The sequence below is a fragment of the Malaya genurostris genome, chromosome 3, assembly GCF_030247185.1.
Source record: "Malaya genurostris strain Urasoe2022 chromosome 3, Malgen_1.1, whole genome shotgun sequence".
In the NCBI taxonomy this organism is placed as follows: domain Eukaryota; kingdom Metazoa; phylum Arthropoda; class Insecta; order Diptera; family Culicidae; genus Malaya; species Malaya genurostris.
In genome coordinates, this window is record NC_080572.1 from 97,200,758 (window position 1) to 97,212,702 (window position 11,945).

General features: G+C 36.6%; 1 protein-coding gene across 2 annotated transcripts in view; it reads left to right on the forward strand.

Moving 5' to 3' along the window:
* LOC131437191 (nyctalopin-like) overlaps positions 1–11,945 on the forward strand; it is a 344,861-nt gene that overhangs the window by 310,013 nt on the left and 22,903 nt on the right. For both annotated transcript variants that reach the window (XM_058606371.1, XM_058606370.1), the window contains 2 exons: positions 228–1,384; positions 11,783–11,943. In XM_058606371.1, coding sequence (XP_058462354.1) covers positions 554–1,384; positions 11,783–11,943 — 992 coding nt within the window. In that variant the 5' untranslated portion in view covers positions 228–553. The remainder of the gene's footprint in view (positions 1–227; positions 1,385–11,782; positions 11,944–11,945) is intronic.

Below are 11,945 nucleotides of genomic sequence, written 5' to 3' on the forward strand. Positions count from 1 at the left end.
TCTCATTTTTTGGAACCTATGAAGTTGATTTGTCTGCTATAAGCCCATTTAATCAAACATCATAACGTTTCGAATGGTTCCAGAAGTTGCTTGTATTAAATTTTCCTTCCATCCAATATTTACTGAACCTTCATGACTTTCATCATCATTTTCTCGTATTCGAAATCAATTTCAATAACCACATTTTCCTTCTATTTCTCTCTTTCTGTCTCTTTCATTCAAAACAGATTGCAACCGTCATGAGATCGATAGTGAACCGAACGTAGTAACATTGAACCGAACCAGTCTGACAGCACAGAGAGAGAGAGAGAGTGATAAGACGCTTCCGACGATACGATGATGGCAGCAGGGTTGCTTTCACCACTGGTTGACGAGCGGAAACGTTTGCACTAGCACGCGACCGTGTAGGACATACGCCCCCACGCAACACGGACTGCCACAATCATTGAACGTACTGCCGGCGTTTTTTTTAATTAAAACTTTCATTTTACTTGACCAGATTGTCCGAGTCCCAACAGCAGCAGGTCGCCGAACTCGCGTTTTCATCTGTCGAATGCCCACCGATATTTACTACATGATGACAGGATTAGTACGACCGGCAGCAGTCAGTTGTCGGATAATCATCTATTCGACGACGTTGATTCTGCTGGTGTTCCTGAGGCAAGTGTACTCCTTCTGTCCGTCGATATGTACGTGCGAGGTGGATCCCAATGCGCGCACGTGGTGTATCGGAGCCGGATTGGACGTAGTTCCCATTCAGCTCAATCCGGACGTTCGGTTTATCAATCTCACTGCGAACCATATTACGAACGTTCATTTCACACTGAGCTTCTATCACAAACTGGAAGTGCTTGACATTTCCTTCAACCGGATTGATACGCTAGGGTCCCGAAATTTTGACACACAGGAGAACTTGAGGATGCTAAATCTAAGCGATAATGCGATTGTGAGCATCCCGAAGGATGCGTTCAAAGGATTGAAGCGATTGCAAATCCTAAAACTGTGTAACAATCGTATCGAAACCATTCATCCGACGGCATTTCATGATTTAAGGAATCTTATGGAGCTGGATTTTTCCAACAATGCCATAATTTCGCTCGATCATGGTGTCCTGAGGCATCTGTATTCATTGGAAACAATCTCCTTCCAGAACAACCAATTTTTGGAAGTACCGTACGAACATAATCTCGAACATCTATCCCGGCTTCAGTCGCTTGATCTGTCCGTCAATTTGATCGAGTTCATCGCCAATGACAGCTTCGTGAACCTGCGAGAGCTACGAACGCTTAGACTGGGTGGGAATGTGCTCACTGAACTGGACTTTGGTGCATTCCATGGCCTGAATGCACTTCGAGTGTTAGACCTAGCTGACAATAATTTTACGGTAAGTACACTCCGTAGCACCGCACTACAAAATCTATTATTTGCCCTCAACCTATTCCCATTTTTTTCTCCACACCATTAAGGCTCATAAGAATTTTAAACTAACAGCAGCGGTGTGACATAATTTCCCTGCAGTCAAAACGCGGTGTTTGGTCATAACTAACACTATTTAGCGGGCGCACGAAACGCTCATTAAATATTCAAATTCATTCCATTTACATAAATCATTTTCGAATAATTACCTCACGATAGGAACGATGCAGTGGACCTGGGTCGGTAAGCAGAAGGACGGTGTGCGTGTGTGTAGATTACAAACCAACTAATGCACACGAAGCGCAACACCACCGGTGAGCTGAAGGACATAATTTAGCTTTCGGATCTCGCCGCTCCCTGAAGCCCTGAAGACATCATCAGTTTCACCGGAGGAAGGAAGTCCTCTGCACGGAGCACGGAGCCGGTAGCCGTAGCTGTAGTGTAGCCGAACTTGCTCGAAAGCTGCCACCAACAGGCTCAACCCGGTGGTCGGACCGTTCAGCGGATACCCTAATGAACATACTGAGGCAGAGAGTGTCGCATCACGCACCGCTTGCCGGAAGCCTCACGGTGGGAAAAGTTAGTTACTTCGAAGGAAAATATGCCACAGTCGAAGTAACGCAAGTTATTTACTTTTTGATACTGAGCAATGGCCAAGTGCTACATGAAGTTGTTTAAAACTGGATAATTTCCAGCTCCCCCTTCGGAATTAGTTTTCTTGTTAAACTTTTTTTTAATAACTATTCATTGGAATATGAGTTAAAATTAAATTATCAAGATTTAAATTGGGTGTTCAGCCACAAGTGGTGACTTTTCAGCCCTATTATACACACGGAACGACCGAAATTAGCTCTGCGCCTAATTCGTATTACTGTTTTTGAATTAGTTGATTTTAACAACAAAATTTTAAAAATAACTATAAAATTAGTTAAAATTGAGAATTTACTTTGCTGAAAAAATTCCTATTTCTAGAGAATGTGTTTAGTTGGCGAATATTCTGGACACAAACCAGCAATATTTCAATCCAACACGAAATTCTCATTGACAACTAATTTCGTTATTAAAATCAGAAAATTTGTTTCTACTTATCTATCACTGTCATTACTGAAGGACAGCACAAAGAAAGCAAAAATGAAATTGGTTTTTATTAACAAGTTTATTAGCCAAAAACTCATGAGAAGTGTCAAAGCAAAACAATCCATTAAAAAGCTAAAAAGCACAGTCTTGTTGAAACTGCTTGCAAATTGTTTAGATGTTTTTCGCATGTGTTACGATATATCCATATATAAATTTCTAAACCGATATGTAAAAATGTCGTAAACTGTTAGTGGAAAGTGTATTTATTCAGAATTTGTCGGCATTTGAAGCGATTTTGGGTAATAATGTTTTTACGCGGAACAGTGAAGTGAGTTTCGAATGTGTAAAATATTTTGTATCTTTCAATCTTTCGACTATGCCGTTCGGTGTTCTACTTGTATTCGGTTTATGTTTTCCGAGTGCTCAAAGTTTTCAGTGAGTGAGTCGATTTCGCGAAGTCGAATGAAGAAAACAGTGATTTAGAAGTAAAATTTTCAAAAAGAAGTTTATGTTTCGCTTATGTCTTTTTTCTCCAATACAACATCGTATTTATACCTGCCAATATAGAAAAGATAACCGCGACAGAAATTTTTTTCGATAGTAGTGTGCCATCTAGTGGCTAGTAGTTATAACGGTGTTAACGTTTCTTTGATGACAGAGCGCCATATAGCTGCGAATTGCAGAAACCAATTCAACCATTTATGTTGGTTGAAAACAACGTTTTATTTCTCTAATTCAACTAAAAAATTAGTTGAGTGGAAATGAAGTGTGCCTTAGCTAAGAAATGACAGCCCGTTGAATTGGTGAATTCAACTAAAAAAATAGCCATTTCAACAATTATTTTATTATTATTAAGGGAACTAGAATTAGAAAATCCAAATTAGCAAAAGTAAGATTTTTTTAGTTGTCTCAAAAAATAACTAACTAAAATCAGAAAATCAACTAATTTTTTCGCCAAAATGCTGATTTCGGTCTATCCGTGCATATACATCATTTGGTTATTACCATGAAGTCATCATTTGCTTCTGCAATTCTGAGATTTTTGTGTAGGAAAAATTGTAAACCTACTTGTATTGTGTAATGGGGAAAAGAAACTTATATACTAACTTACTCACTAATACACAGAGCGAATCGATTCAATTGAAGATTGCATCGATTTTTGTCGGAATTTGCTTATAATGTTACGTGACATTACATCTAATGGTTCTATATTTGTGAGTCTGTGTAACTCATTTGTACTAAACCAGGGAGGACGCTTCAAAATCAATTTCAGAATTTAATTCTGAATCCTTTGAAGCGTTTTCTCCTGGTGGAACAACAACTTGACCAAATTGGTACTGCATAAAGCATGGCTGGTCTGAAAATTTGTTTATAAATTAATAATTTGTTTTTTAGAAAGTGGTTAGAATTTCTGTATAAACATTTAATATATTTATTACACTTTGTCTGGATTCCTTCAATGTGATCCTTGAAAGTGAGCTTTTTGTCATACGTTAAACCTAAGTATTTTGCTTGATCAGACCACGTCAATTCCAAGCCGTTCGATTTGAGAATGTGATTATTGTTTGGTTTGAGAAAAGAAGCTCTTGGCTTATGAGGAAAGATAATTAATTGCGTTTTTGCTGCATTTGGTTTAATTTTCCATTTTGACAGATAATCACTGAAAATATTTAAACTTCTTTGTAGGCGACTGCAGATCACTCTTAGATTTCTACCCGTGGCTAACAGACTTGTGTCGTCACAGAATAGCGATTTCTAACAACCAACGCGTAGATTTGGAAGATCAGAAGTGAAAATATTATACAAGATTGGAGCTACGCTCGAACCCTGCGGAACACCGACTCGTACGGGTAGCAATTCAGATTTACAATTCTGATAGCTAACCTGAAGAGTACGATCAATTAAATAATTTTGAATCATTTTGATCAAATAAGTAGGAAACTGGATATCAGACATTTTTACTTTTAAACCTTTGTGCCAAACACTGTCGAATGCTTTTTCTGTGTCTAGAAGAGCAACTCCAGTGGATAATCCAGAAGATTTATTTGCTTTTATCATGTTCGTTAATCTGACAAGCTGACGAGTAGTTGAATGTTCATGACGAAATCCAAACTGCTCTGGTAAAAAAATTGAATTCTCATTTATATGAGACATCATCCTCAACAAGATATATTTTTCAAAAAGTTTACTGATAGAAGAAAGTAAACTAATTGGTTGATAACTTGATGTTTCTGCTGGGTTTTTATTAGGTTTGAGGATAAGAATTACTTTAGCGTTTTTCCATCTTTTTGAGCTAATGAAAAACACTTGTTGAAAATTTTAACCAGGAGTCTCAAGCAACATCGGGTAGATTTTTAATAAGAATATGAAAAATTCCATCATTACCAGAAGCCTTCATGTTTTAAGGTTTCCTAATAATTAATTTAATTTCATCAAAATTCGTCTCAATAATGTCATCGTGTGATAACACTTGGGTTGAAATATGATCATATTTCAGTGAGACTTCATTTTCAATAGGACTCACAACGTTCAAATTAAAATTGTGGACACTCTCGAACTGCTGAGCAAGTTTTTGAGCTTTTTCGCCATTTGTAAGAAGTATTTGATTTCCTTCCTGGAGAGCAGGAATTGGTTTCTGAGGTTTCTTAAGAACCTTAGAAAGTTTCCAGAATGGTTTAGAATATCGTTTAATTTGTCCAACTTCTTTAGCGAAATTTTCATTTCGCAAAAGAGTAAATCTATGTTTAATTTCTTTTTGTAAATCCTTAGCTATGTTTTTCATAGCAGGATCACGAGAACGTTGATATTGTTGTCGACGAACATTCTTCAACCGAATGAGCAGTTGAAGATTGTCATCGATGATAGGAGAATTTAATTTAGTTTGAACTTTGGGAACTGACAGTTTTCTAGCTTCGATAATGTAATGATTCAAATTATCAATTGCCGTGTCGATGTTCGCAGAATCTTCTAAAATAGTTTCATGATCCACATGATTTTCAATGTGAGATCTGTAATCCAACTAATTATCTATATGATAGTTGAATATAGAACTAATTGGATTAATTATAATTAATTATAGCTTCGTTGGAAAGTCTGAATGTTACAAGAAGATGATTTGAGTCAAAGTCAGAATGTATCATCGGTTCACTACAAATATGACTTTAATCTGTTAGAACCAGATCAATTGTAGAGGGATTTTTCACGGAAGAGAAACAAGTCGGATTACTGGGATGAAGAACTGTTAAGTAACCAGCTGAAATTTGATTATGAAGTATTTTACCATTGCTGTTATTTTGCCTAGAATTCCACTGGACATGCTTAGCATTTAAGTCCCCTATTACAAAAAATTTCGGTCGATATCTTGTGAGTTTTTGCAAATCGCCTTTAGAGAAATTTAATTGTTCGCCGGTGCATTGGAATGGCAAATATGCTCCAGCGATGAAATAAATTCCATGAATGGTTTCAACTTCGATTCCCAAGCTTTAAATAACTTTAGTATTGGAAGAAGGAAAAATTCGATGTTTAATTTACCGTTGGACAAAAATAACAACCTGTGAAATCGATGAACCACATAATGTGGATTGCTTTTCAATTTGACATTTGGTTTGAGAAATGTTTCTGTCACAATGGCAATATGAATTTTGTGAACTTTGAGAGAATTATAAAATTCATCTTCACTCGATTTTAAAGATCAAGCATTACAATTTAAAATATTCAAATAATTATTTAACATCACTGTCAAATTTTAAATTCATTATAATATTATTTGCAAATTGCCATGCGATTTGAAATGCTTCAAACAGTGATGAAGTCGAATTCATTCGGATGATCATTTTAAAAAGTTGATTTTGTAGGTAGATCATTTTATTTTCAGTTATATCGCCTAAATCAACTTCATTTAAAGAAGCGAATGGCATCGAAGGAATATTTGTAGGTAGACTGCCATTAGAAGAAGATGATTTGGCCGATCTACCTATTAATAAATTGTTTTCGTTAGAAGATGAATTGAAAGGCGTTTCTGTGTTTTGATTATTTACATTAGAAGAATTAAGAGGTAGTTGTCTACCTGATACCAAAGCGTAACTGTCATTAGAAGAAGATGATGACAAGGTCGGTCTACCTGTCAGTAAATTGTTTTCATTAGAAGACAAATTGGCAGGCGTACCTGTTTTTTGTTTTAAATTCGAAGAAATAAGTGCCTTAGAAGAATTAGGTGTGGCATTTGTAACGTTTTTTTATTTTCAGTTATGTTCTGTATATTTAAGGTCGTTTATTTGACTTGTTGTCTTAGCGTTTAATTTTTTCCCTCATTTCAAATTTCAAATAATTGGATTTATGATTTCCATCGCAATTTGAACATGAAAATTTATCACAATTCAAACACCGTATATCCATATGACAATTTTCGGTACCATAGCCGAAGCCTTGGCAACGACGACATTGCTTTAAGTTTGCAATACCATTCTGCCGTTTATAATGTTCCCAATGAATTTTAATGTGAGAAATGAAACGTACTTTTTCTAATGTTTTCGAATTGTTTACATCACTTCGATTGTAGTGTATTAGGTAAAGTTCATGGGAAATTCCAGAGCGTGGTTTAGAAGTACCATTCGCTTTTTTTCATAAGTATTACTTGGGAAGGGGCAAATCCAAGCAATTCTTTTAGTTCATTTTTAATTTCATCAGTACTTTTTTCATTTGATATGCCTTTCAAGACAGCCTTGAAGGGTCTGTAGGATTTTATATCATATGAATAAAATTTATGTAGTTTCTCGGACAAATTTCGGATAAGACGTTCGTAATCTTCCAGTCCATCAACCAAGACTCGACATTCTCCTCTTCATCCGATTTTAAATGAGACTTTCACTTCCGGGAGAAAAGTAGAAAGCTCAGTACGGAATGCTTTGAAGTCGGAAATCATCACCGTCACTGGAGGCATAGATTGATATTTCTTCCCAGAACGACAAGCGTCCTTTTTGGGAATTTTAGAAGAATTTTCTTCTATGACGCTACAATCGGATTCAGGATGAATCTCGTAAATATTGTTAGACGGCATAAAATCAACGGAAGGGAAATCCGTCCGTTGTCTTTTATTTTTACATTCAGATTCTATAAGATCGTGAATGTTACTAGAAAAATGTTGAATAACGGACTGTGATTTATTCCGTATTGAATGATTTTTAGCCTTAGGCTTGTTGCCTTTCCGGTTGGACGCAGGCATTTTTGAAATGTATGAAATTTGAAATTAAATTAACTAGGCTAAATTAGTCTTCGATTAGACTCCTAGTTTGGAAAAGTCTTGATAAAGACTGATTTTTTGGTAGTCTTAATAAAGACTGATTAGTTCGAAGAATAGTTCTTTGAAAAGCTAGCCTTAAAAAAGGCTGATTAATTTCTTAGTCTTGAAAAAGGCTGATTATATTAGAATATCACTCTTTGTATGGCCTTGAGAAAGGCTGACTAATTGTTAGTCTTCAAAAAGACTGAAGCCTTGAATCAATGCTTCTCTAGGTAGCCAGAAAAAATTTCCAGGAGCCACCGCGTGCGTTGCGAACGATTGTTCAACACCGACTGAAATTGTTAATTTTATTATCACTAAGAACGTCACATTGAGTGACTCTAGCTTTTATCTCAAAATAAATAGCAGACTGTGAAAACCGACAGTTGAAACGAAACCCAGAGGGGCCGAGTATCATACACCATTCAAATCCGTTCGTCAAGATCGCAAAATATCAGTGTGTAGGGTAAAAATATGCACTCGCTTCCCTCCGAGATAACAGAACCGATTTTTTCTAGCTTTTACTCAAATTTACCCTATACAAATTATTTTGAATTTCATATAGATCAAACTTCCGGTTTCGAAATTATAAGGTGATGAGTGAAAACAAAACTGCAAATTCAGAACTTTGCCTCTACAGAGTGGTAAAAATAATAAACAATTTCCTTTAACCAACAATTCTTGTGAGGATATATCCACACAAACTTACTTCGGACAAACCAGTCCCCGGATTCCGGTTCTCGAAATACCGGAAATAGTGGTAAAAAACTCCAAAATGAATGAATGGCTACACCGATTTCACTATCTCAGATTCGAATCCAAAATTTTCATAGTCCCATACAAGATTCCTGAATGTTGTCCGACTTCCGGTTGCTGAATAACAAGGTGATGAGAGTTCAAAATTTTAAACCGTCGCACAGTGGTTCGAATCAATAAAAACGTGGACATAAATCAGTAGCTGCAAAACCGTTCTTTTAAAGTCTGAGGACAGAGGGCCATGTGTTGAGTTTTAAATCGACCACGTGGCTCGCTCAATTTCCTTTGCGCATCGAATTTCTCTTGTATTCTCTCGTATATGAGCAAACTGTACCGGGTTGCCAGCATACATTTTTTTGTTTTGATGAGAAGTTTTATCACATAAATCTATCGTATGGGTTGGACATCACATGGATTCCAATGAACAATGAAAAAATATTCAACTTTTACAAAGATTGAATGTCTGTGTGTTTGGCAGCCTTGTCGAGCAAATTTTATTTCTCTCTCCTTTTTCAGAATGCTATCAGGAAACTAAAGCGAAAAAAAATGGTGGATGCATTGAAACTGACTTTGTTTCACAGAAAAATACAAGACTTTATTTTTATTGCGATAACATATATGTTTTTATGTACTAATCGTATCTAAACTAAATCATCTAGACTTTGTCACGGTAGATTTATGATACAAGCCTTCAAAGCCGAGATATTCGATGAACAAGTAGAGGTATGTATTTCCGAGCGTTCCAATTTTCAGCAGTTCTTCAGTCAGAAAAAAATACAACACGACCGCTAAACTCAATCAATCATTCTGAAAATTTCACAGAATATTCTCAACTAAATTTCGAAGACATTGTCAGGTGGGTTTTACTATATTCTGCACCGTTTCCAAGAAAATTTAATTTGAAACGGGAAAATAGCAAAAAAATTACCACTTTACGGTACTGTCCTCAGCCCTTAATGCATATAGTATTATAAAATTTTTATTCTGGCCTTTTTGAGTAAAAGCATTACGTGGCCGATTGGCTTACATTTTTGTTACTTAACAATTTTTTTTTGCTATTGGATCTCATTGTCTCCCTTATTCTAGGGGGAGATGAGATTCCATTTCCATCCAACGAGGATCGGGGGTCACTTTGTCCGCGGCTTATCTCATCATCCATTTCTTCATCGCAATATTGTCATGTGGCCATCTGATTGTCATAGTTAACAAGTGATTTGCACGGGATTTTTGTATCCTGACCGAAAGTTATATAAGAAGGTATAGGCCTCTTCAAGCGCATGCGTAACAAACGTACGCCATTTAGAGCTTGAGCGACCACCCCTGGTTGCTATTCCGTTACTGGTCGGGATTAGATGAAATTTTACAGGGAGTTTCTAGATGATCCGACCTGGGACTGGTTAATCATCCTTCAATGAACATCTTCTGGTAATCCCAGAATTCATTGATCAGTACCGACGCCGGCCAGGCCCGAACGTAGATCGTCTAAGGAATGGGAAGGTATGTTAGTCCAACACTTGTTGTCAGTGCGGTAAAATTTCATTTTCAATCGAATAATATAAGACGAAAATGAAATTTATGGCCGCTGACCGTCAGCGTATCCCTACTAATTTATTTGACTTTTGCTGCCATTTTCAAGTGAAGCTCCCAGAATTCATCGTCAGTTGAATAATCGTACCTAGTCATTTGAAGTTTTGCTTACTCAGTTTCAAGTGCCAAGTAGTATAGCTGCTTCATTGTCTTCGCTCTTGGTAGTAAGCAGATTCGAACGAATAGAATTATAAATGGAGTAAACTGAAGGAGGAAGCAATTAATTTATGTGTATTCTGTGATTGATATTTCAGCTATCTGATTAGTCTTTCATCTATTATCTTGAACCAATTCGAATGTTTACATGAACCTCATTTGAAGGTCGCTCTCAGACTATTGAAAGAGATATTTTGTTACTACAAGAGATCAACTGACGGTGGTTAAACTGAGCCTCGAATGAAGAGAAATGAGTGATGAACTGAATGCTGCCCGTTCGGGCCGTCAGCAAACATTGTGTGTGTCAGAGAGTGAAGTTCACTTCAGTGGAGAGATCGTCAATGTGTTTCACATTCAGTTTCAATTGAATTGAATGAAGTTTTACTGCACTGCTTGTTGTTACTAGAGGCCGTGTATACTACTGCGCAATCCACAAGTGTCACGAGTGAAGGATATTTGTTAGTTAAAATTTCAGTAGTGGTAGTATTCACGCACGACTCAGTATGTTCCGGTTTCAAGATGCTCGGATGCACCACTAAACTTACTGACTTCCCGAGTGAACGTTTCAACAATATCCTATATTGAAGTCCCGGGATACAAGAAAAAACGAGTGAATAGGATTTAGACAAAATAGTTGATTCATTGCATCGACATATTCTAAACAGTTGTTAAAAAATCATTTTATATCACCAAATAAAGGACAACAGATTTCACGTGCGTCTTGATTTTTTATTATTTCCGCTTTATTATATTATTTATTTATTAAAATTTTTAATTGGTCATATTGGTTGATCTGGGCAGCCGGCTACCGAGAAAAAAATTAATTTATTGTTTGAAATATTAATCATCAAGTGTTTTTTTACTATGTATTCAATATTCCGATATATGTTATCTCTGTTATTAACTTTGTAATATCAACGGATTTGCTCAATAGTTGATTTTTATCATTCAATTTATAACCCTGAAAGACAATCAATAACATGAAAAGATAACATTCCAAATAAAACTTTTCTCCGAAGCTAGACGGAAATTGATAGGTTGAATGAAGAGATAGTTTAGTAAAATAGAGTAATCAGAAGAGAAACTTTGATAATATCTGATAACTGAAAGGAAAAAGAAACTCCTGCAATAGTCGCTTTTTACGACATGCAAGCAGGAACCCAGTGGATCTATTCTTGGTTCATTTTTTTCCGCCGGATTCCACACGGCATCTAGGCTGGTACTGTCCGGAGAGAGCTAATAGGTACTATCAATCTCCTAGTGGACCCCAGCCCCTAAGTATCGATAATGACCAAAAACTCTACCAAAAAAAACCACTGTGTTCGTCTACCATGACCAGATATAGAGTGGAAAATGTTTAATTAATAAATTATATATACAACTAACAACTGAATTTGCTCAGCAAAACCTGTTCCAAAGCCTTTCCTCTTCCGACCGCTTTCGACCGACCCGTTGCCAGTGTAAATTATCACATTGCTACAGCCGCTTGTTTTTGCATTTGTACATTTGCAGGTCGTGCCAACACTAGAATTATCAAAGCTGTGTAATCTGACATACTTATCGCTGAGTGGAAACAATTTCGATGCTCTACCAGCCGTGGCATTCCTGAATCTGTTTCAGCTGCGCCATCTCCATTTGGACCGCTTGGATCGACTCGAACGGATAGATGTGAGGT